Genomic DNA, 27,459 nt, shown 5'->3' on the forward strand with positions numbered 1-27,459 from the left:
CAACCTAAGTTTCCATCAATGGATAAATGGATAATGAAATTGTGGTACATATACACAATGGAATATTATACAGCCACAAAAAGAATGAAATTCTGCCATTTCCAACAACATGGATGGAACTGGAGAATATTACGTTAAGTGAACTAAGCCAAGAACAGACAAATCTTGCATGTTCTCACTCACATGTGGGATCTAAATATTAAAGCAATTGATCTCATGGAGACAGAGAGTAGAATGATGGTTACCAGAGGGGGTGAAGTATAGCAGGGAGGGGGGAATAAATTGGGGATGGTTAATGGGTACAAAAATACAGTTAGATAGTTAGATAAAATGAACAATATTTGACAGCAAAACAAAGTGACTACAATCAACATTAAGTGAAGGGTACACTTTAAAATAGCTAAAAGAGTAGAATTGGAATGTTCCTAACACAAAGAAATGATAATTTCTGAGGTGATGGATATCCCAATTACCCTGATTTGATTAATTCACATTACATACCTGTATCAAAACATCACATGTACCCTATAAAGATATATGACTATTATGAACCCATAATAATAATTTTATACACACACACACACACACACACACACAGGAAAAAAACAAGAATTTTCTCCTACCACCCCCACCCTCACCCCACACATGCACGTTCATCTCCCAGCTCTGGTCCCATTTATCCCCACTTACTACTTTTTCTCCTCCTATCTCTTGTAATTCAGACAGGCCTTGCAACCAAGATCACACACATGCAAAATACTAAGGTTGTGTTTCCTCGGTCAAAATGAATATATAAAAATATTAATAATAATATTTTAGATAGCACTGGACTTACAAAGCATTTGTTGACACTTTTCTCATTTTCCCACAATCTTGAACTTGCCAGCTCTACTACTCTCAGTGTATGATCTACAGCCAACCTCACTAGAATAGGAGAAGGGAGTGGCTTGAACTCTAATGACACAGAATCATATGTAGTTATACCTACACGTGAAATATCTAAAACCAGTTCAGACTCAAAAAGAGTATCTGAAATGTGCAGTGAGTTCGTCAGCATGGCTGCCTCGGCGCTGGATACACCAGAAAGTGGTGAACCACCACTGCCCACAGGAAATGAAGGAAGATCAACAAAACAAGGGCACCAGGTGGAATTCAAGCCCTATTTCCACAAGTCTTAAGTCCCACTATGTAAGGAAATGGAAGGAAAGTCCTGGTATAAAACATGACATGATCTGTGTCAGCACCGCTAAGAACACAGTCTGAGCAAGATGGCAGGTGAGAAGCCCAGTCTCTCCTCCTCCCCTGCGTGCCTTGAGTATAGAGGACCGACCCTGGCCCCAGACACCATAGCCTGGTGTCTCCATAAAGCACAGCTAAGCAAGTTCAAGGCATTGGCCTAGAATTCTCCACTGTGCTACCCCACCCACACACCCCCAGCAACTCCCAAGCCCTGAAGAGGTTTGTAGGGCTTGCCTTTGATCAGCCGCTCGGGTCTTGTCCCTGGTAAGGTCCACATTGCCTGTGCCAAGTGTCCAAAGACGGTGGCGTCAAGAGTGGAAAGCTTGGGCCCCATGATGTACTTCTTATCACCTGCAGCAGACAGAGCAGAGAGGTCACTGGGCTGGCCCACCTGCTCCACGTGATCACAATGGCATTCAGCACACTCTCATCATACACTCTTGAGCTATGTACCAAAAGGCTTTGCAGAGTTCAAATGCATGGACACCCTTTTTCTTAAAAATAAAATAAAATAAAAACAAAAGTAAAATTAATTAAGCAATTCTGTGATACAGTAATCCACAGGGTAGCAAAGCAGGAAACGTATCAAAATAAGCAGATGAGGAAGGGTGTTCGTGGGAAAAGGGAGAACTGATCACTACGGACGTCTGGAGAATCTCCTTGTCTAGAACTGCAGTAATTAAAGCTTGTGATGCTTGAGAACACCTGGAAGTTTTCTTAAACCATCTTGAAATAACCCAAACCAGACACAGCCAACTTCAGCACTTCCATTATCAAATTAAATACATTTCCCCCAGAGAAACAAGAAGTCTGAGCTCCCTAAGATGTTACGAGGTGAGGTTTCCTGCCCCCATGGTCCTGGCAAGGTTCTCACCGCTGAGGACCAGCGTCCACAGGAGACACTAAATGAAGAGAAGCCATGAGGTCACCGACCCAGCCCTGGCATCAGGCTCCCATGCAAGGCTGTTCCACACCAGTGCTCCCGTCTCTCCGTCCCCGCCAGTACTGACTTAGTTCAGGCCTTTCCACCTGGATATTACACTCAACCCATTAAAACTGCTACACGTTGTCTCCGGGCTACTGTCAGGCGCTGCAGCATACGGAGGCAGCACAGCTGGAGTTGGATCCCCTGGTTCACACGCTGGCACCACTCTTATTCACTGTGAGAACCACCTCTCGAAACCTCGGCTTTCTCATCTGGAAAATGAAGATGATATTAAGAGTGTCTATTCCTTACAGCTACTGTGAGGATGAAATGACATCATGCACATTAGCTCTCATGATAGCCCTTCCCTTTCTCTGGTCCATCCCATATGCCGTCGGCACTTCAATCTCCCAAGTCACTCTCTTCATCACATGACTTTCGCGAACATTTTCAAGGACTTATGAAATGAGTTGTAAAAGAAAGTCCAAACTCAACTTGGAATTCAAGGCCCATTATATGCTGCCTCCAGCCCATGTTCCAGCTTTATCCCTCATCCTCCCTTTCTCTAGCAAACCCGGGGACCACCCTGACACCCCAGCACACTTTATGCTTCCCCCTTTGCTCATGCTGTGCCCCTTCCTGCCCCCATGACCTACATGTGCTCACCACGTCCCTCTGGATCAATTCTATCCGTCCTTCAAGGTCCAGCTCCAGCCTCCTTGCAAAGCTTTTTGGTGGCAACAGGAGCTTACAGTTCATAGGGCCCTGTGTTCAAATCCAACTTTTGCACATACGATCTTATAGGACTTTAAGGCATTTATGCCTATTAACCTCAACTTCCTGAACTATAAAATGGGAAGAGTAAGTGAGGTGACTTGAGCAGATCACATAGCAGACACATTCTGCCTCTTCTCTCTCAAGCCTCTTGAGTGGCATTTTTTTCATAATGCTCTACACATGGTTTGTTTGTTCTTTGTGCATTTTATCTTTCCAGCTAAATGGTTAGCTCTTTGCAAGTAAGGGTCATCTCTTACTTTTATTTAACACACTCTTATATGATGTTTACTACATGCCTGGCCTGGTTCTATGTACTGTACTCTAAGAATATCCACCCATTTCACCATTCTTGAGTGGCAAACTGAGGAAATTAAATATCCAATGACAGTGCACAGGTGAGATAGGAGGGGAAATAACTAGAAGTGGGAACATAAGTTAACAAACCAATACAGCACAAATGAAGCTGGAAGTGATTAAAAAAAATCATTTCTACTATATATTCCATAGGGAGCAAGGAATACCTATGCTAGTACAATATGCTGAACCTAACCAAATTGTCTTTCCTGGTGAGGACACTCAAATCATCCATGTTAGAGCCTTAGATGTTTCCCATTGTCAACCAACTTCTCCATTAGTTGAGTCTTACCCCAGTATCAAAGCCTACTGGGAAAACAGGGATAAAACTGGGCAAAAATAGCAAAGAAAAACTAGATATCATTTGTTCTCAAGAGTGTGAGTTACTTCCTAATGGTGCATCCCGCTGGCTCCATGCCTCCACCATACCCCTGCTGTTACGTAAATGCAGGTGAGCAGAGGGATGCTGGCTCCATGCTCTGCCATACCCCTGCCGCTAAGTTAGTGCAGGTGAGCAGAGGGACCCTGCCCTGGTGCTCTTGTGCCGTCCTGCTAGGGCAGGAGGGGTGTATCAGCTGATAGCCAAATAATCCTCCCTATGGGATTGTGCCACAGCTCAAAGATTCAAGGTCCAAACACAGAATAGCCCACAAAATAGATGCCACAAGGGGGCTGTAGGGCTACTGTGAGAGGGGCTATACATAGCTTGAGAGAGAAGAAAACAAAATTTAAAAAAAAAATGACAAAGCAACAATGGCTTCCTGAACATACATACATAAATAGGAAGAAAGAAAATGTTACTCTCCTTGAAGGACCCAATTGTCAAGTCTGTTGTAGAATCCAAAGACTTTGGGGGCATGATGAAAAAAATATATACAGATAAAAAAAATTGGAAAACCTAAAAACAGAGTACATAGGATCTTGATAAAAAGAAAAAAAATAATCATTTGAACCCATAGTCAACTAGTGCATATAGCGTTTAGCCAAAATTTGCCATTTGGTCTCAGAACGTTAAAGCTGGAAGGAGACTGGGTGAGTCAGTAACAGAACCAGACTGAGAATGCTGGCACCCGGTCCCTGACTTCTGGCCAGTGCACTCTGTCTCCACAATATGCCACATGGATCTTCATCTCAGAGATAAAGACCTCATGGAACAGCAGGAGGAAGGCTGAGCTGTGAAAGTACAAACGGATGCTTTGGTCAGGAAGGAATACAGAAGGGGAAAAAAAGAACAGAAATCAGAGTGTTTTTATAGGTGTTTGCAAAAAAATATGGATAGAATTTAGTATCTGGAAAATGTTGAGTGGTAGATGCAAAATTATACACACACACGAGACAATTATAAACGTAAAGAATATAAAAATATCTTCTGTCATTAAAAAGTCCTCAGAGTACCTGCTGGCAAAAAGCTTTTTTAAACTTTTATTTTGAAATAATTTTAGACTTACAGAAAAGTTGCAAAAATAGCACAGTTCCTGTACACTCTCTTCAACCAGCTTCCAATAATGTTAACATCTTATATAACCACAGTACATTTATTAAAACTAAGAAATTAAGCATTACTATAATACTATTAACTGCACTACAAACTTTATTCAAATTTTATTAGTTTTTCAACTAATGTCCTTTTTTGTTCCAGGACCCCACATTGTACTTAGTTGTCATGTCTCCTTAGTCTATGAAAGTTTTCCAATCTGTGAAAGTTCCTTAGTCTTTCCTTGTCTTTCATAACATTAATACTTTTAAAGAATACGGGTCAGTTATTTTTTAAAATGTCCATCAGTTTTGGCTTGTTTAAGGTTTTCTAATGATTAGATTAGGCCATGCATTTTTGGCAAGTATAATAATAATGTATCGTTCTTTGATGGTTCATTTTACCCATCAACTTGACTGGGCCATAGAGTGTCCTGATATTTGTTCAGACAATACTCTGGGTGTGTCCGTGAAGGTGTTTCTGGATGAAATTGGTATTTAGATAAACCAAATTGCAATCAGGTGAAGGCCTAAATAGACCAAAAAGGCTGACCCTCTCCTGAGTAAGAAAGAATTCCTTCTGCCTGACTGCCTTCAGCTCAGGACGTTGGGATTTTCCTGCCTTAGGATTCAAATGGAAACAATTGCCTCTTCCTGGGCCTCAAGCCTTCCAGCCTCCAGACTGGAACTACACGGCCAGTTCTCCTGGGTCTTAAGCCTCTGGCATCAGACTAGAACTATATCATCGGCTCTCCTGGATCTCCAGCTGCCGACTCACCCCGTGTACCTTGGAACTTGTCAGCCTCCATAATCCTGTAAGCCAATTCCTTATAATAAATCTCTTTATGTCCCATTGGTTCTGTTTCTCTGAAGAATCCTGACTAATACACCTTCTCAGAGCATATAATGTCCATGTGTCTTACCGCCAATGATATTAACCTTGACCACGCGGTAAAGGCGGCGGCTGCAGGTTTCTTCACTACAAAGTTACTGTTTTTCCATTTGCAATTAATTATCAGGGGAGAGAGACTTTGAGACTGTACAAATATCCTGTTTCTCTTCAAACTTAGGCCCACTAATTTTAGCAGCCATCGGTGGATGTCATCCGAAGCAATTATTACTGCGGTGTTTGCTCAATTGCCATTTTCAATTCCTCTCATTCCTTCTACATGTATTGATTAGAATACTACTGTCCCTTCTTCTCCATTTACTAATGTATTCAATTATTTATTTATGTAAGTATGCACTAATGGATATTTATTTTATTCTATAGGTTATAATCGAATACTCTCATTACTTATTTTGTTGCTCAAATTGTTCCGGCTTTGGCCTTTGGGAGCTTGGCAGAAAACATTTTTAAAAGGGAAATAGAATTAGATTTGACTCTGCTTAGAGACAAAGAAGCCACGCTAAAGGCTTCAGTCTGCAGCACTCCCAGGGTTCCTAAAGTGGCCCCAGATCTTGCGAGCAGAAGGTTTTAGCAAAAACAAAACACTAAGGGCACTTCTGAAGGGCACTGAAGGAGCAGGCCTGGGCGATGAAGCACGTTGGTGCACAGAGGCAGCTGAGGGATATCTGAGTGTCTCTAACTACCCTCCCCCCACCCCCCACCAGCCTCCAGGTTGGGAACGTGGACTGTGAACCACTGGTGAGGACAAATGAAGGCTGGAAACATCAAAGTCCTAGGCATGGAGGGACCCAAGGTTTGTTCCACCAGAGGCCAGATTCCAAGCACCTGGAACACCTCCCCAAGGGCGCAGAGCCCTTCTGACTGTGAGTTCACATCCTGCTAGCAGTAAGGTGCTGGGGTGATCTACAGACCTCCATGGCTGGGTCTTCAAGTGGCCATCAGAGAACAGAGACCAGTGAGTAAATACAAGGACAGTGACCAAGCAGCCAGAGAGCCCATGTGGAGCAGAAGCAGGAGAGCCCACAGCAGGAGTAGCAGGAACTGGTTCTACTGAGAGGCTGGGGAATGACGGCTGGTCCTGGGTCTTCCTAGAATCTGATATGATCTCTCCTGGGTGGTTCAGGCAGCTCCTCTCTGTGAGAAAGGCCGTATTGTGGATATAGAAACCATTGGGGCACCCAAGGATGACCAAAAACTGAGTGGAATAACTGAGTGGAACCATGAATAACAAGAACGTTAAGGGACCCTGATGGACATTTGCTCTCTGTGCCCCAGACCTGAGTTCACTGTGATTTGACTGTATCATAGGCCATCAGTTATAAACCTTTAGTGACCTCCATTAACCCAAGACTGCTTATCCTGACCTTGAAGCCTAACCTGTGCTCCTTTTCACGTTGTCTTCCACTTCTGTCATGGGCAGCAACAGAGGGCTGACCAGGAGATAACAGGACACAGCAAAGACAAAAGCAAGCCGGAGATGATTGAGCAAGGAGGCTAGGGCCCCCAACTCCACACCTGCCCCTCATCCCCATTAGTCCTAGCTGAGATGATGGCTGGGAGATGAGGGTGGAAGGGTGAGTGATGGAGAGTGAACCCACACAGCTGTCCAGGGGGAATGAAATCAATATTGAGTCTGGGAAGAATGGCCAGAATCCAAGCCTGAAGATTCAGGCCAAACTGAGGGAACAAGCACACTGCAGAGTTGGAGCCAGCTGAACTCGACAAGCAAGAGAACCAAGGGACTATCAGGGAACAGAGAGCCATAAGGTTCTGTAAGTCCCGGTGGAGGGTAGGACCATATACAGCACAACTGAGGCAGTGCTCACAACCCTAAGCTGTTTGCCTGCTGCCTGGCTCTAAGCCTTCTTCTTGGGGACAGTGCATGAGAGCTGACAGGGTGCAACACTCTCCAGACCCAGGCAGGACAAGCCGAGGTCTACCTCCTGTGAATGCTCTCCTTCATCCTAACATGTGAGTGCTCATCCCATCCTCCCTGCCCCAAACACCATCCAATTTATCTAAGCCTGACCTTCCCCTTCAGACTCAGCTCAAATTCTACCTCCTCCGCTCCATGACAGCTTCCTACACTGCCCAGTCTACTGGGACCTCTGGTTGCCCACTCCTCTGCTAAATCCCAAAGGCACAAACTGCTTAGAGCAGGGCTACCCAAAGGAGAGTCTAGCAGCACCAGCAGTCTCTGGGAGTTAGTTAGGAACACAAATTCTCGGGTCCCACCAACTGCATCAGAATGCCTGGGAATGGGACTAGAGACTCTGTGTTTAACAAGCTTTCAGGTCAGTTTTTCTCAAACTTTAGAGGCATAAAAATCACCTGGAGAGCCTACAGTTTTTGAACCACATTTTGCATGGCATTGTTCCAGGTGATTCTTCTGCACATTAAAGTTTGAGAAGTGTTAGGCTAGACTAGCGTGTATCATTGGTCTTAAACTTGAGCATGCATCATAATCACCTGGAAGACTTTTAAAAACACTGATGTCCCCACCCCAGTAGTTTCTGATTCAGTAGGTATGAAGTGGACCCGAGAATGTGCATCTCTAACAAGACCCCAGGTAATACTGATACTGCTGCTCCAGGGACCACACTTTGAGAAACACTGATCTAGATCACTCAGTAGGTAATTCACACAGCCATCTTGTAGTTTTATTTACGTGTATGTCCTATGTCCTCAAATAGTTTTTTAAGCACCTTGAAGGCAAGTAAACCTCTATTTCACTCTTCTGTCTGGTACCTGTCACAATAGAAAGCATCAGTTAAGGTTATGATAGCCTTAAATACATTTGATCTCTGTCCTTTCCTAGGATGGAGAGCTATGGTAGGGATTAAAAGGCATAACAATGTAAGAAAGCATTTTGCAAACTAGAAGGTGCTATTCTAACATAAGGAATTACTTTATACTCATTGCCAGCAATCAAAACAAGTAACTGCCTGTGGACAGAACCAGTCCAACCTCTCTCCCAGTGTAAAAATCCCTTCTCTCACTTTCCAACCAGATATTCCCCAAACCCATCCCAACCTCAACCCCACTGGAGATTTGTCCCCCATAATTTCTTGGGCAACGCAGACTATTCTGTGGTTAGATATCTCCTTAGAACTTCCACCATGGATCCCAGTTCCTTCCTCTGGAATCACACAAATTTATGGCCATATTGATTCTACCACAGCACCCATTCCTAATCTCCACTAACATACTTCTAAGTAAAAAATTGATCACTTGTTTTCACGTATATCACTATGGCACGGTGGGTAGAAAGTTTATTTCAGAGCATCGGAAATAGCCACAGAAATGAACCTCTGAACTGCATCTCCTTCCTCCTTTGCTAATTCTTTTCCCACTTTCCACTGCTCACTGTCAGCTCCACTTCTGCAATTTAGCTAAATTTCCAAATGCTGTTAAGTGGCAAAACAGAAAAGATTGACTGTGCTAGAAAATATAAGTTTAAGAGAGAAATTAAAAAGAACAGTCAAAAGATGTTCAAGGACTCATTTTTCTATAAGTCAAAGAAATAAAGAGCAATTGTGATTTTCACCAACATAGAGTTCCTATACTTGAGCACTGACAAGATTTATAAGCAGATAATTACAGTGAAGTCAATGTGGGCACCATTCATGTTTCTAATTATCCCTCTCTCACCTTTAATTAACCGGGAATTGAAGGAAAACTGAGAAACAAAGATTTTGAGTGCTTTCCCCAAGGAAAGCACAGGAGGTCACAGTAATCTTACCAGCCAACCATCAAAGAACACACACTTTAAGCTCTTTTTCTGCATGTGGATTTTCTGCATGTGAATCTCCCAGAGGGCAAGGCTACAGGAAAAATAAAATCTACTTCCTGTCGTCTTACAGTCCTGATCAGACCTCTCTTTGTCAAATAATATATAGCACAGGCCACTTCTTTTAAAGAGCCCTTGATCACATTCCCAGCATACTCTAAAATCGCCGCATAGTTATTTCAACTATGAGCTATCTTATGTCTGAGGTGATTAACGGTCCTTATGGGTAAATCTCAGAATTAAAATCATCAGCTTCAACAACTTTGACATCTACTAGTTGCACCAGTTGGCTCACAGTCTGGGAATAGATGAAGGGGTTGGGGCAAATACCAGAAAAAGCCCCTTAATTTAATCCCTTCTCAGATTTGATTCTAGAAAGCAACTAGATACTCCTGTAATTTTCTGTAAGATTCTCTGAAAGAGTACACAAGAATTTCTTTCTTTTCAGCATATATGAGCTATCTCGACACCTTCTCCCCCAATCACCAATACCAATCACCCTGTCTCTTCCTCCCAATCGTTTCTTTGCCGATGTCCCAGCTCTTAAAATCCCCTATAGGTGAGACCAGGAGGCATGTAAATTCCCCACTTTAAGGAACGGGCTGTGCTTGCTCTTCTGTCCTTCAGTCCTCCTAGTAATGTCTGAGCACCTTCTGAACACCACACACTCAGAGCATCCACGGGCATATTTTGTAACTTTAGGAAACCTGGATGAAAGATTTGGAAACACTTCACACATGGGCAATCAAGATTAGGAAAGTATTCCTCGGGAGGGGGCAAATGCCTGCTCAGGGTTCAATTATAATTCACCATCACTAAACAGCAGCTCCTGGGAGTCTCAAAGAACCACAGCGAAGCTGTCAGTGCTGCCCCATCACTGATGATCAGCCTTTTTGTCTACCTCTCTCCTTGAAGTTGCAGCAATATTGTTGTTTCCAAGTCTGACGACACATTCAGCTGACATGGTGAGATCTGAGCGCTACAAAAGTTATAGGAGTTTCTCTCCCCAGTTTCACTTCCCCAAATCCGCTTTTTGAGGGTAAAGAACACAGAGCACTCAACTCAAACTGCATTCTAGGACAGCTTTCCCCTTAATTTCATTTCTGTCTTTTCTGCCCTGTGTTGGGCAATCAAAGGAACCAGCTGTTCTATCTCTTTATTCAATAAAGACTATCTGGTTAATAAAACAACACATCAGACAGAACACAATGTCATGTTAAAATTTAAGTTCATCTCCTTTTATAAGGAACTTACCCTTTTAAGAAAGCTGAATGGTAATAGATTCTAGTGTGAGGTTTGTGTTTGGCAGTCAGGGCCAGAGAAGCCTCAACTCTGCAAACAGACTGCACAGTCCTGAAAGATCTCTCTTCATTTAATAGATCCCAGGTTTCACCTCAGCTGGAATCCAGGATCCTCAACCACTTTCAAACATCTAAACAGTCACCAAACACTGGTCAAGATTTTTAACCACAACAACTGTTTAGGACCTGCCCAGAGTGGGGAGCCTTGCTCAGATTAACCCCATACGCACAGATCCCTTGGGAGGAAATCAAATTGCTATCAACCGCATCTTTAGACATCGGAGTCCTGTACCCCAAATGATATACCAATAGTATATTGGGCATCACGTCAAAATTCTGTGTGATGCTGCTTCTCAAGTGCAGGAGAGAGTCTCTATCTCTTGCTCTGTGGGAGACCACAGTATTCCCCTGCTGAACACTCCTGTTCACGTGACCTGACGATTAAATGGTTAAGAGTGGCCACGGGACTCTTTCCCCAGTGCACAGTCCTTCTCAGAGATCCCTGAATCCAGAGACAGAAACCTCCTGTGCCAAGCTCTAACATCGTTCCTCACACTTTCTTCACAGCCAAGATGAGAATACTTCTGCTAGAATCAGAATGGGTAATATTTTACATAATCATAGTCCCTAGAGAGACTGCAAGATAAGACTGTACTTCTAAAAGATGTAAAACCTTTTTGCTAAATATTAATAACTCGAGACGACTGAGATCGGGTGCCTGCCACCCACCTTTCCTCTGCTGACACCCAGGCATGACTCTTCACGGCTCAGCAGCAGCTGAAAGAAGCGCCTACTGGGATTAACGGGATTGGGGCAATGTAGGAGTATTAGTTATTGCTGGCTGCATAATAAATTACCCTCAAATTTAGCAGCTTAAAACAACAAACACTATTATCTCACAGTTTCTGCGGGTCAAGAATCCAGGCAGCCTTAGCTGGGTGCCTCTGGCTCAGCGTCTCTCATAGGCTGCAGTCAAGATGTTGGCCAGGGCTACAGTTATCTCAAGAACTGACTGGGGAAGAATCTACTTCCAAACTCACTCAGATGGCTGTTAGCACACCTCAGGTCCTCACTGGCTCTTGGCCAGACATATCCATTCCTTGCTGCATGGACCTCTCCACAGAGCAGCTCACAACAGAGCTGGCTTCTGTCCGGGTAAGCAAGTGAGACAGCAAGGGGAAGAAACACAGGACACCTAAGATGGAGCCGAATCTTGGAACGGTCATCCCACTGCTCCTGCCATATTCTGTGTGTTAGGAGCACATTACCAGGTCCAGCCTGCACTCACGGGGAGAGGATTACACAAGAGGATACACACCAGGAGGTGGGATCACCGTGACCCATCCTGGAGACTGCCGACTACAGGAGGAAAGCATCCTTATTTCCCAGAGCTACATTCAAAAGCACTAAGAAGTTAAATGTCATGATATCTATAATTTACTCTAAAATACTTCTATACCAAAAATATAGATGAAGCAAATATGACAAAATGTTAACAACTATTAAACTTCGGTGATGGTTATAGAGTTGTTCATTGTACTATTCTACCTTTCATTGTCTTTGAAATTTTCCACCACAAAATAATCAAAATCACCTGATCTTGTTCACTAATAATGGGTCAAGGGGAAAAAGTGTATCAACTATGCTAAATCTTAAATTATAATATTTGGCAGACATTTTCCAATGTTTAAATGGACAATGCTATATAACCCTCCTCTGACAGGTGAATGAACTCAGCTACTTAGGGTTTGTTTGGTACATTGATGCGCTGACAAAATGGTTCCCTTGCATTTTTGTCTAGACTGGAAATTCAGTCATGGCAGAAATCACACTAGACAATGAGATCTACTGACGGATCCCCCAGTGCCCAGTAAATTGTAGGTGCTCAATAAATATATTTTTTAGCAAATGGCAAATACTTTATTATGACACCTTGCCCTTAAATCTTTTAGACCAAAATTAGCTCTTCCAATATTTGATGCCAAGGAACTCTAGAGTGTAGAACTCTGTGGCTCAACCCAAGGCAGTGTACAGGTGCTTGAGCTAATTGTTCATGAAGAATGATTTTGTCCTACCCCATAGTGTGCTAGTGCACTGCCCGGGGGAGCCTATGCAAAGGCATGAAGCTGCAAAACAGCATAGTGTATTCAGGGAACTAGGGTCATGGTGAGATAGGAATAAAGTCCCATATGGGGGGGAAGTAGGAAACAAAGATGGAGGTGTGAGTAGAATTCAGACTGTGAAGAAATGGGGCTTGGATTTTAGCATAAGAAGAATTGAGAGTCTACAGTTCTGATTTATATTTTAGAGTAAACACTCTAGTGGAATTAAAAACCCAAACTGGATGTTGGGACATCAGCTAAGAAGCTGTGGCAAAATCTAGGCAAGAGACGTCGAGGGCCTCTACTATGGTGTGGGGCAGAAGAGAGGCAGGAGACTGAGGCGTCTGGTGAACACCCTGGTGATGAACCGTATCCATCCACTGAGTAAACAAGCACTTACTGAGCACCTGGCTCTGTGGCCAGACTCCCAGGGCCAGCCTGACCCCACCTCTTATCAGTCATGTGAGACTAAGTTAACTAACCACTGTGTACCTCAGTTTCCTCATTTACAAATCAAAGATAATAATAATCATAAAACTTGCCCTGATATGCCTTTGGTGAGAATTAATGAAAGCAATTTCTACCTCATTTAGTTCTCACAAACCCATATGAGAATAAGTATTGTTATATTAGCATGAGGATATATATATATGTCATTTGATGTATTGATATATATATTATTTGATATATATTATATGGTAGGTGTTTATATTATATATTATATGCTTAATATATATTATATATATTGTATGTGAGAGTAGGCATTATATCACATGAGATTATGTATTATATATTACATTACTATTTGCCTAAGCACACTGTAAATGCTCCATAAATGTAAGCTCTTATCAATATTATTTTGATTATAAGCTCTAGGTGCTTGGGACACAGTGGCGAACAGCACAGACAAGGTCACTGTTCTCATGGAGCTTACATCACATGAAGAGATGATAAATAAATCAATCACGGAATAAGAAAACATTAGCCAGTGATGCGTGCTATGCAGAGGATTAAAGACGGTGACATGATAGAGGGTGACTGACAGTTACGTTAGACTGGGTGGTCAGGCAGACCTCTGTGTGGAGGTGATATTTACACAGAGACATGAATGTCAAGAAGGATCTGGCAAAGCAAAGACCTGAAGGAAGACAATTCCAGGCAGAGGAAACACCTAAGACACATGCCTGATGGTCAGAATAAGCTTGGTGTGTCTGTGAAGCGGAGAGAAGACCAGCGTGGTCGGGATACAGCAGGCGAGGGCTGAAAGTTAAAAAATGAGACTGGAAAGAAAGCTGGGCCCAGGCAGTACAGGGGTTTGAAAGCCAGTGGGAGAGAGAGCAGAAGGCACAATCCAGAGTGACTTCTTGGCCTCCAACCGGAGCAAGCGAATGGCTGGCGGTGCCACTCACTAAGGGGGTCGGAGTTTGGTGGGAGGATGTGCTGGATTTGAGGTGGCTATGGGACATCTAAGTGAAGATCTAGAAAACAGCTGGGATTTAAGAGAGATTAGAACTGGAGGTAAACATGTGGGAGTGTGAAATGTGAGAGGACTGGAGGGTGGGGGGTGGAATCCTGGGAATCACCAATATAAAATGCCACAAAGTGTTCAGCAGTGACTTCTGCCTTCTCTGAGACTAGGTTCAAGTCCAAGCTCTACCATTCACTAGCTGGGTGTCCCTGGGCAAGTTACCTCTTTGTGCTGGAATTTCCTCATGGCTAGGATCACTGTGAGCAGTAAATAAGCTGATACCAGTAAAGCCCTTACAACAGTGCTGCGTGAAGTGAGTGCAGGCATGCGTTAGTTGTTAAACCCAACAACTGGGGATGACCTGAAACAGCAAGACACTAAAGCCTCCTCAGAAGGGGGCTGGGCATCTGTGGCGCTGAAAAGGCGGTGAAGCCTCCAGAGGAGGAAAAAGCCTCAGTCCTTTGTAGTTTAATACATCCAAGAAATCTCATGTCCATTAGCATCACAGCAAAGAAGAGAGGCTCCTCAACGCCTCCGCCCCTGTGGGAGTTTCCAAAATACAAAAGGAAGGCCATTAAATGGTAGAGTGTTATTCACCCTTTCGGGAGCCATTGGGGGATCGTGCATAGGAGTCAGTTTGCAGTGGCTCCAGGAGTGAATGGGAGGTCAGGGAAGAGTGTGACTGCTGCTACATTTCAAATAAGCTTCTGCATGAAGGGAAGGCAAGAGACGGGACAGAAGTGGATGGTATTTTTAAAGATGGCAGACTTATATGGCAGAAGGAACAGATAAAGAGATAAGGGTTGAAGAGAGAGAAGAGAATTTGTACTCAAAGGCCTGAGGAAGGGTGGGGGTGGGATGTGGCATGGTGAGGAGACGGGCTGACTGGGGCACAGGTGGGTGAGGAAGGTGAAGAGCTGGGGTGGGGGGATACTAAGGAGAGCTCAGGCTCGGCCAGTGAGAGGGGAGTACACCTGGTAAGGGGCTAACACACTGTTGAGAGAAGGCGTGTCTGGGGTCAGAGATCAAGGGAGGCTGGGGACTGAGTGGGGTGCACTGGCAGGCTGTGCGGGCAAGGCCTATGGGAGAGGGCGGCTCCATGGAAGGAGTGGAGGTCACCACAGGGTGCCAGCTCAGTGCCGTGTCCCCAGGTGTTGGACAAAAGGGCCACACAAGCACTGCGATGCCTACAGTGGAGCTGGGATGGCCGTGAAGAGGATGAGCCTAGGTCAGAGTGCCCATCCACATAAACCTTTAAGACTCACGTGAGTCTGAGTGAATATTTGCCTCAAACATCACTCAAAGACAAAACTGCGAAATATAAATAGACCAAATTACATTTTTTAAAAACCCTCAAGATTCAATAGGAAAATGGACAAAGGATTGGGACAAATCACAGAAGAAACATAATCAGGAAAACTCAAAAAGAAAAGTGTTTATTCTTACGAGTGATTTAAAAATCAGAAAACAGAGCAAACTTAAGACACCAGTTTACAATGAATAAAGTGGTAAACTATTTTTCCGTAATACGACCTGATACTGGTAAGCCTTCAGTGACACTGGTACCTCAGTCTTTTACTGGTCACTTAGTAAATTTTGCATCTCTTCTGGAAAACACCATGACAATGCTTAGGAACAGACCTAATAACGTTCTTACTTTTTCACCCAATAATTTCATTCCTATGAGCTTATCTCAAGTAAATAACTCCTCAGAGGCAATATGTGAAGATATTTAAGAATTATCTATAAATACAAAAAAAATTGTACTAATTTTAAAGGAATTAACATAGGTACTTTCCAACACAAAGAAATATCATGTAGCTATTAAAAGAGATAAATTTTGTAAATATGTCAACACACAGAAAAATGTTTAGTGTTTGCTTTAAAAAAGGGAACAACATACAAAGAGATGTGTACATCAAAAATGAAATCGCCTAAAAATATGCATGTGGAAGGTACAGGAAAATAGAAAACATTTACTGAGTTAGGGGACAGAATGATGGAAGATACCGAATTTTTTTCCAATTTTCTTAAATGTTGGTTGGTTATACAAATTGAATAATTTAAATAAATAAAAATATGTTGTTAGGTTGACCAAGGACCGAACAGCTTACTGAATGTATTAGGATATACCAGGTCATCACTTATCTATAACTCCCCCCTGACTCGCACCCAGGTGGGCCCAAGAGAACACACACAGGGAGTGCTTCTGTCTGGCAAACCAGGCAGGGCAGCAGTGGAGGGGGAGTGCTGAGCCCTCTCATTCTATATTCATCTCTAGCACATACACAGCTGGAGGACGTATACTGATAAAGATTTTTAAAAGCCTATTGTCTACATAGTGCTATCTTGTGAGGTATATTTTCTTGTTCTTTTCTTTTATTGTAATCATTCAGGAATTGGAACCCGGAAATTTAAACACAAAGTCAAAGTTACTTTTCACAGAAGAAGAATACCCCCAGGATAAAGTGCAGACCCGAGTGCGTGTCGGAATTACACCAACCAATTTGTGCTGCTAAACAAGCCACAAAGATTTCTAGGAACTCGGTACCAATTAGCATTTAATTTTATTCTGCTAAAAGTAATTTTTTGTTTTCATGAATAATCAGCATATTTTTGTCAATTCAGATAGGAACAGTGAAAATGGAAAAGAAATGAACCGCAATTCAGGGCCTCAACTGTCCAGTCCCCATAAGAATGCAAACACTGGTGGAGCCTGGACCACAATCCCTGGCTATGGAGGGATACCAGGCCCTCAGGCTGTCTAGTCCTCCTCCCTCCTCCCTCCTCCCTCCGGAAGTCTGGACTGCAGAGGATGAGAGAAAAGAGGAGTTAATGCTGTCTGAGTATGCAATCTAATGGCCCTCTCCCTCAGAGAACAGCCAGCAATTTAGGGTTATTGAATAACATGTAAAGGCTTTTCAGAGTAAATCACTTTCACTTCAATCGCTGAGCACAGGACTCCAGTATGAACTTACAAAAGGCTTAAGCACTCACCCGAATCCAATCAATACAGGTAAAAATAGAATTTATGGTTTCCAGGTCAAATGACTACTATTCTTGCATGTGACTTTAACAAGTCACCAACGCAAACAGACAGATGTTGTACTGGAGCAGAAGAAAAGCATTGTCTTCAGTTGAATGGCCTTGCACCCATTCCCTTGCCTCTCTGCTTTCTCATCTGTGCAATAACCAGCTCTCAGGGTGTTGTAAGACTACAGTATCTTCAAAGCGTTATTAAAAATACTGTCTAAGATTTACCCACACACAAAAAAAATCTGCAGTCTAGATGATAGGTTTTTGACACAGAAAGAAGGGCAGGCCAGGCTATGTACCACGCAGACAGGCCTACAGACAAAACTGTGAAGTAGGCCCAATATGTTCTGAATTTTATCACCTCCTTTACAAAACAGAGCAATATTCTCCCTTTTGGTACTTGCCCAAACCGAGCCACAGTACCCTCACCTGGCACCTTCCATGCCTCCCTGTCTGGCCCTTCCACCCCTGCCCTGTATTGGATTACAGACATATTTGAATCACTGCTGAGTTTTCCTCAGACCCCTCACCCAGACACTGAATTAAATGGCCTGGCATGGGCCTGTGCAGCTGCGTTTTAAAACCACACACCCCCAATCCCCACAGTCCCCAGTTGACTCTGTAAACTGCCAGAACTGAGAGCCACTGTCCAAAACAGGCTCCTGTAGTTTGAGAACACTTAGAACCTGCATTAGTAAACACTGCTTTGAGGTTCCAGAACATTCCTTTTAGTGTCTATTATTTTCTTATAATAGACATAACTACGTCTATGTTTTCATGCTCCTCATCTGATCTTTGTGCACAGTTACTCAGCACATGACAAATGTGCTAACATGTGCATAGATGTAGCCTATTGTTTTTCATCTGTTTCCTCGGCCTGGCTGTGAGGGCTCTCCCCCACCACTTTCACTGGCAAGTACGGTATGTGCCGTGTTCCAAGCAGCTCCCAGCCCAGGCCTGAGGGCCTAATATGGCAATGACCTGGGCATCTCTATCAGGTGCTGCTGCATGATCTAATTAAATAGAGTAGGAAGACCCGATATTAAAATAGCCTACAAAAGAGGATGGATAATAAGTACAAAAATCTAGTTAGATAGACAGAATGAAGAATATTTGATAGCACAGCAAAGTGACTATAGTCAACAATAAGTTATGGTATACTTTAAAATAACTAAGAGGCCAGACGTGGTGGCTCACGCCTGTAATCCTAGCACTCTGGGAGGCCGCAGCAGGCGGATCGCTTGAGGTCAGGAGTTGGAGACCAGCCTGAGCAAGAGCAAGACCCGTCTCCACTAAAAATAAAAAGAAATTAGCCTGACAACTGAAAATAGAAAAAATTAGCTGGGCGTGGTGGCACACACCTATAGTCCCAGCTACTGGGGAGGCTGAGGCATGAGGATAGCTTAAGCCCAGGAGTTTAAGGTTGCTGTGTGCTAGGCTGACACCACAGCACTCTAGCCCAGGTAACAGTGGGCTAAAAAAAAAAAAAAATGAAAATAACTAAGAGAGTGGAATTGGAATTTTCCTAACACAAAGAAATAATAGATGATTGAAGTGAGGGATACTCCAATTACCCTGATTGGATTAACACACATTGTATGCCTGTATCAAAACATCATCTGTACCCTACAAATATATACAAATATTATGTACCCATAATAATTAAAAAATTAAAACTTAAAAAACAAGAAGTGGAAGATTAACTATTTGAAACATAGATTTAATAACAAGGGATATAGAATACTATAGCTACAGATCATTTAAAGCACTAAGCCTTCGGCAGCATGAGCAGCAGCCTAAACATAAATCACAATCCAAGAGTGCAAACAGAATGCCAGTCAATGAATCTCAACGAATCCCACTTTAGCCTCTGCTTTGTTTTATGACTTGGAAAAATGACTCTGTTCTTCTCTCTGGAGAATGAACATAAAATCAGGAAACCATTAGAACTGGAAAGACCTCCAGAGAGTTTTTCTAACCATCTCACCGCCTGTAAAAAAAGACCCCTCCTATCATAATGCGGGTCACCCAACCCCATCTGGAGAAGAGAACTGAGGCCTCATCATAAGACCCGGGGCCTCCCAATTTTGGACAGCCTGTCTTTAAGTTCTGCCTTACCCTGAGTTGTAAGTTACTGTCATTTCCCCAAATACACATCTCACCTTCCTCTCTGTTTCCTTCTCCTCTCCCCTACCATACCCGTCATCTGCAGCAACACCTTAAGTCACTACTCACTTTTAAATATTTGAAAAAAGTTAGCATATTAATATTTTATTAATAGCTTCACTTCTCCAGACTATGCATATCAGGCATCCTCAAATTCCTCCCATACATTCTTTTGACACTAACCACCTTCCTACCAGCCTCCTCCAGATACACACTAGGTTTGCCCATTTTTCTTTGAAAAGATGGATCCCAAGCTGATCATTACACACCTTTGTTCAACAAACATTTGCAGCATGACTAATGATGTGCCAGGCACTTGGTCAGGCCCTAGAGACAGAGGAGGCATCTGCCAGGCCTAGCACAGAGCCCAGCTGAGGAGACACTCAAACCAAACCATTATGAGAAAGCATAGGGAGTTTTCTGAAAAAGAAAGCCAGGTGCCTGGGAGCACGGAACAGGCTTGCCAGACACACTCTGGGAGAAAGTTCCAGAAGGTTTCCTTGGGGAAATAACTTTTAAGCTGAGATACTATGCTCTGTTTATGCAGGAGTTTTTTCACAGCTCCTTTGGCAGCCCATCACACTGGGGACATACTGAGATTGAAATAAACTAAAATCCGTAAGTCTTTTTTCACATTGTCTCTCCCACCCTGTATTTGTGCCATTTGATTTTTGGACCTATGTACAGAATTTGACATTTATCCCTATTATGTTCCCTCTTGTCAGTGTTGAAAGCTCTGATTCTTGATTTCCCCCATACTTATTTAGCTATCTTTCCACCTAGCGTCATTCAAAAGCCATTAACCATGCCTTCAAAGTTGTCACCAGGTCATTGAGAAAAGTATAAACTTGATAAATTAAGAGCAGAGTCTCTACATAGCTCTCTTTAAGTGATATTAATCCATTAATCAACACTGTGAGGATATGGTTACCAGCCAGTCATGAATCCACCTCAACCTAATCCAGGAGTTTTCAAACTTTTTCCTTTGGTAGGGGAAAACTTCTGTCAAACAAAATGGCAACATATTTTCAACATATAAATAGATAAAAGAGGATCATCTCTAAGTGAAGCAAGGGTGAGGAGGGTCCAACCTGCTAGGGCGCCCTCTCCTCCCCACAAGAACACTCAAGGATCCTTGGTGGCACCATATGCATCCATGAAGCCTCCTTAGAAAACCAACCATCTTGCCCACAATAATATGACAAGAAACAGTATCCAATGGTTTGAAGAAATCAAGAGATTATCTAAGTCCAGCAAGTCAAGAAGACACAGCAGTTACTTTTTGATACGATTTATTCACAATGAACCAATGATGGTCACGAAAACCCACCATTTATTTAATAATTCATTATTTCATTATCTAAATCTACTTTTTCCTCCTCTACTGGAAATAAGAACAATTTCCTATCCCCATCTGCTGACATTTTTCTGATTCTCCCCATTTTTGAAAGATTACAATAGGTGTTCCAAGATCATGTGAGAAATTTTTCACATCCTAGGACATTGCTTGTTTGGACCTAGAAGCTTGAGCACTACTAGATTATAAGCTTCTTGAGGCTACATAGAGACCATTCTTATTCTTCTGTTTCCTAAGAGCCTAGCATAGCAGCTGATGCATAATTGATAAAGAATAAATGTTCAAATAATTCATTTGCATGCTCATTGTTTAAAAATATTAAAGTATCGGCTGGGCGTGGTGGCTCATGCCTATAATCCTAGCACTCTGGGAGGCCAAGACAGGCAGATCATTTGAGCTCAGGAGTTCAAGACCAGCCTGAGCAAGAGCAAGACTCTGTCTCTACTAAAAAAATAGAAAGAAATTAGCTCGACAACTAAAACTATATAGAAAAATTAGCTGGACATGGTGCTGCATGCCTGTAGTCCCAGCTACTCAGGAGGCTGAGGCAGTAGGATCGCTTAAGCCCAGGTGTTTGAGGTTGCCGTGAGCTAGGCTGATGCCATGGCACTCTAGCCAGGGAAATAGAGTGAGACTCTGTCTCAAAAAAAAAAAAAAAAAATTTAAAGTATTCTCTTGCAACTGCCTCACCTAGTTTGGATTTCAACTAAATTTACCTATATAGAAGCAAATTATAAGTTGAGTATTTAAACAGTCAAAATTTTATGCAATGCTGTTATCTTTTATCTTTTGAAACTATAAAATTCAACTTCAGAAAGTATATACTAATTTTTACTCCTACCATCAAAGTATGTTAGTATAACACCTCTCCCATACCCTTGCCAACACTTTGTATCATTTGAAAATAAATAAAAACAAAACTTTGGCAATTTGATCGACAGAGCGGTGCCTCACTTTTTAACTTGCATTTCTCTGATTACCAAAGAGGCTGAATATTATTTTCATGTATTTATTCAGCATTCATATTGTCTTTACAAACCTTTTTATGTCTTTTGACCAATTTTCTTCCCAAGGTATTCACTTTTCATATTGATTTATAGAAGCTCTTCATATATTAAAGCAATATTAATTCTTTGTCACATGTTGCAAACATTTTTCCAGCTTATTTCATTTTTAACTTTATTTATGGTGATTTTTTGATATAACAGGAGGTTTGTTTTCTTTTTCCCTGTGTAATCAAGCAATTCAACTTATCTTTTATACTCTCTCCCTTTGGTGCCATGTTTAGAAAAACTTTCCCAAGCTCAAAATTCTATAAAAGGTTTCCATAGTTTATCCTGGCACCCTCATGGTTTTACGTTTCACATTTAAATGCTTAATTCATTTGAAATTTATTCAGGTTTAAGACATGAAGTCAGAATTGTACTTATTTTGTTCCAAATGGTTAGCCAGCTGTCCCAATACCATTTACTGAATTAATTTATTTTTTCTCCACTGATAATGGCTACCTTTATCATATACTGCACCACTCACTCATGTGTCTGTCTCGTAGGGATCTCAAACTCAGCATACCCATACTAGAAATTCAAGATTTTCCCCTCTTCTCCAGTATCCTCCAGCTCTGTGAATGGCTATTTCTTCCGCTAGGTTTTCATGTCCAGAACCTGATTACTCCCACTCCTGCCCTCTCCATCAACACTTGTCTCCCCACTAAATTTTGCCAATTCTCTCTCTAAAACATAGCTCTAATCCATAACCTTCTGCCCAACTCTACCACCACGGCTGTAGAACAAATGCCGTCTTATCTTTCCTGGACAGCAACAGCCTCTTCCTTGGGCCACCAAATCTACTCATGGCCCCTTCAGCACGTTAAATGTAAATAGAATCATGCCACCTCCCAACTTGAAACCTCTGATGGTTTCCACTGCTCTTAGGAAAAAGCCCAGCACTATTTATGAGACACTAAAGGCTCGTACAACCTCAGCCCCTGCCACCTCTGCTTCACACCAGGCTTCTGCTTTCGCATGATTTCCAGACACACTGGCCACCTTTTTGTTCCTTGAAAGCTCCCAGCTGCTGTTCATCTCTGGGCCCATACATACAATGTTCCTGCTCTAGTCTACACTATTCTACTCGCTGCCCCACCTCCGTTCCCCACACCCACACACATGCCTGCCTAATTCGGTCTTAGCTTTCAGAGCCCAGCTGAAATGTCACCTCTTCAAAGAAGCCTCCTGGAACCCACCACCACCACATTCAATTCCCCTGCAAAAATGCGCTCACTGCACCTCACACTTCTCCAGTGCGCCACTCCTCACCAGTGCTGCAATTTTATAAATGGCTCCCCACAATATCAGGTGGCAGCTCTGGGAGCTCAGGGCTCTGTCCGACACGTTCACCACTGACTCCTGAGCCCCTCACAAAAAGCCTAGCACACTGTCAAGGCACGCGTGTTTGACCACACAGTCCCAAGTTGAAGGAATTACTCTTCTCTCTGAGTTCTAGTCATCACAAGTACACTCTCCTCCTACGGTCTCTAACCAGGGAGAAGTGGCTGAAACACACATTCTTTGAGAGGCAACTGCAGTTTCCACTGCAACAACCCATTACTATTTCTGACCCTACCCCTTAAATACATTCACAAATTTAAATTTTTGCTCAGAAAGTATTCCCAGATCCACATATCCTGCAACCATGCTTGGCTGTCTGCTAAATGTGTCCTAACATTCACCCATTCTTTTTTTCACTCATCCAGCAGATATTTATTGACCACCACTGGTGCTCAGTGAATTTGATTCACTGAGCTGAAACTGAATTTTTATTATTCTCTTGCTATATAATTATATCTCCCAAACCAACTCTATTTACCAATTATTCATCTACTTTTCCCATGAGATAACTACTGTGTCACCACCCAGGGTCTATAAAATCCAATTAAAAGCAAAGACAGATTGGATTTTAGTAGTCTGTGCGGCCTCATCATGACCAGATAAGCACATAGCTTCTTTAAACAATCACCAAACCTAGCCTGGGCAGCCTGTTCCCCACCCTGAGCCTTAGGGGTCAGTAGAGATGAGAGAAGAAACTCAGGCCCAGCTTCAACCCAGCCCTCTCACACACAAGGGGCTGCCACCTCAATGCTCCATAATAACTCTTAGCTCTGATCAACTTTATCAAAGCTGCTTTCCAGAAGCATCAGAATGCAATCCTGTGTGTGGCTGCCACAGCCCCCTCCCTCAGTCTATTTCCTACAAGAGCCCAGCCTTCTCCTTTGGATTCTTTTTTTCTTTTTTCTTTCTTTCTTTCTTTTTTTTTTTTTTTTTTGAGACAGAGTCTCACTCTGTCTCCTGGATTAGAGTACCATGGCATCAGCCTAGCTCACTGCAACCTCAAACTCCTGGGCTCAAGCAATCCTCCTCCCTCAGCCTCCTAAGTAGCTGGGGCTACTGGTGCTTGCCATGATGCTTGGCTAATTTTTCTATTTTTAGCAGAGACAGGGTCTCACTCTTGCTCAGGCTGGTCTCAAACTCCTCAGCTCAAGTGATCCCCCCACCTCGGCCTCCCAGAGTGCTAGGATTACAGGATTCTCAGCTCACTGAGACCAGCTCTCTCTCCTCTTGGTGTGCCAGAGGTATAAGAGATTTACAGTGTGGCTTCCTGCCTTTCCAAGACTTTTGACCTAGACTTCAAGGCATAATCGCACCCATATTCTCTTTACCTTTCCCTCAACACACAACCGTCCTTGAGTCTCCCTGACTCTTCCATAGTCCATCTGCTTCCTGACCAGCATGAACACTGCTTCCTAGTGAGCCTTCCCAGTCTGGAAGGACAGAAGGAACCCCAAAGGCATTTCTGGTTAAGAATGGATTAAAGACTTTCTATCACAAATCACAAACGCTTAACCAGACTGTTTTAATCATCTATAAATTATTTAACTCTAAACTAAGTGAACACCCAAATATCTATGTACTTGAAAAGGAAAATTGTTTGATTTCTTTATTCAACAGCAAAAGACAATCATTCTGGAAAACTATGCCACACTGTCATTACACATGCTTAGGAAGGTGACATGAAGCAGCAAACGATTCATTTTTACTGCCTTTGAAAGGAAGCACTACTTGGCTTGCCCTTACTCTTCATCAAATATGTAGTAAAGATCACAACTTGTGTTTACTAAAATAACCAACAAATTTGGTTCTTACAAATGTGTTGGCAAGAACATTTGTGTCAACAAGAACTCTGAAAAATAAAAACTCCCTGAGCCATTTTCTAACTCAATAAAATGTTTTAGACTGGCCAAAAAGAAGAAAAAGAAAAGAAAAGCATATGACATTTTTTTATTAGTAAAGCGAAGTTTACTGGAAATCAGCTTGTTTTTCTTGCTTCCATTTACAAATTCCATTATCACTTGACTCTTTCAGGAGCAGCCCCTAAAAAAGAAGTCATTTCTCCTAAAGTACTTTCGCACTTCAGCCTGGAGGCTGGGCACTGAGCCTCCTAAGGAAGGGTACGGCTTCCCCTCACCAAGCTCAGAATCTCTAAACCAATAGCAACCCTCCACATTTAATTCTATATTTTGGCTTCCTGGAGCAATCGAATAAAAGATATTTAAAAATTACTTTGGAGATCACATTTTAACTTGACAGTTAAAGTTCTGGCAACTTCAGAAAGTGTCCTGAAGAAGTTGTCCTAATATAATGTAACTTCGCTTTAAAGCACAATTCGTAAGGCACTGAGTCCTTGGGTCAGAGAACAGCAGGAGTCTTGAGTCCGACAGTCTGGATCTGACTCCTGGCCCCACTTCTTACTGGGTGTGTGACTGGTGACAAGTCATTCAGCCTTTCTGTGCCTCAGTTTTCTTATCTGTCAAATGGGTGGTATTACTTTGACTTTGTACTGGATTCTATCTTCTATTCTTACTTTAATTTCATATCTAATGGCTGTAGCTGGGGCTCTCGGTGCTAACACAGCAACAACTATACAATTCTTATTTGCATTCTGTCTTATTCTCTATCCACTTCAAGATCACACCTATAGTCAGAATTAATAATAGAACATAAATATAAAAAAGGCAAAAGGCAAAGTGGGATTTTGTCTGATGAGTCTTATATGAGTTTTCCTGGCACCAAGTGTGATACCAGGCACATAGAATCACATAGTGCAGAATATTTAAAAATATAAGACAATAGAAGAAATGGAAACTATATATGTGTACAAATACATATATATACATGACTCAAAATTATGCATAAAAATATTGGGAAAATATGCACCAAAATGGTGATTGTTGTTAGCAATAGGTTATAAGATTATAGTGACTTATTTTCATTCCCTGTGCTTTTCTGAGCCTTCCCAAATTTCTACAATTAATTAATAAATTTAAAATGTAGAGAAAAGGTTTTTGTCTTCCCAGAAAACAATGTTTCTAATGAAGTGTTACATGCAAAATCTGTGACAGCAATAAGGATAATAGCTAATCTTTATTTAGCACTTCTTACCCGCCAGACTCTATAGTAAGTACTTTACATAAAGGATCTCATTTCATCCTCACACTCTATGATGTGGGTATTGCTCTGACCCCCATTTTACAGATGAAATAACAAGTTATCGGTGTGAGATCACAGAGCTGGTAAGTGGTGAAGCCCAGGAGATGAACCCAGGGGATCAGCTCCATGACCCCACGCCCACGTGCCAGCCACAGGCTTCCTGCCTCCAGCCATGCTGCCTCCGAAAAACCTAACATTTTTCTTCTTGATTTTCATGTCTTCCAAGCTCTTTATTGACTCTCATGCCTTTTGGGAGGGGTTTGGAAACAGACAATGTATGCATTTCTGGCAAGCGGTGAACATCAGGCACCCACTCCGCACAGTCCTCTGCTTTAAACACACACACCTTCCCCAAGGGGGACGTCAGAACAGCAACCTAGAACGTGGATGACTCGCTTGTCCATGGACAATCAAGTGATTCAAATACATCCATGGACAATCTCTCCAAATCTTGAACTATGTCAACAAAAAGTAATTTTGGATGTTTGGTCTTTTAGGCATCTGGACAGTAAAAGTGAACCATATCCCCGGGGATGGCAGGGAGGTAGAGGAGGGTGAATGCTTTTTGCCTCATTTAGTAAGAGAAACTATGAAGTTCAATCAAAGAGCCTCTCCCTCCCCAAATGCAGAAAAAGTGCGTCTCCTCCTATCAGAGAGTTCACAACTAGACTGCTCCCTGGCCCTCCACACAGAATATAACTCCAGCTAACTCCAACTTTCCAACTAGCCCACTCAGCTTCTCATTACAGACAATCATCTGACTCTTGCTACTGTTTTGAAACTTGCCATGTATCCAGCTTAGCTATCAGTGGTTCATTTCCCTCTTATCTCCCAAACACTGGACAGAACGCATTGTCCAAATCATTAAGTGCTAGAGAAACACTGCGGGTTATCATTATTACTGCTGTCACTCTGCTCTCCAGTTCTGCCACCCAGAAATGCCCCAGAAAGATGGGACCACCCCTCCTGGTTAAGAAAATCGCACTGTTCAATGGTTAAAGATGAGTAGCACTCA

At 42.5% G+C, this 27,459-nt stretch overlaps 1 protein-coding gene across 1 annotated transcript in view; it reads right to left on the minus strand.

Moving 5' to 3' along the window:
• The window catches only part of FAXC (failed axon connections homolog, metaxin like GST domain containing), a 65,381-nt gene that overhangs the window by 9,096 nt on the left and 28,826 nt on the right, over window positions 1–27,459 (minus strand). Inside the window, exon 5 of the mRNA XM_069488682.1 lies at window positions 1,474–1,590. Coding sequence (XP_069344783.1) covers window positions 1,474–1,590 — 117 coding nt within the window. The remainder of the gene's footprint in view (window positions 1–1,473; window positions 1,591–27,459) is intronic.

Source organism: Eulemur rufifrons, chromosome 15, assembly GCF_041146395.1.
Source record: "Eulemur rufifrons isolate Redbay chromosome 15, OSU_ERuf_1, whole genome shotgun sequence".
Classification (NCBI taxonomy): domain Eukaryota; kingdom Metazoa; phylum Chordata; class Mammalia; order Primates; family Lemuridae; genus Eulemur; species Eulemur rufifrons.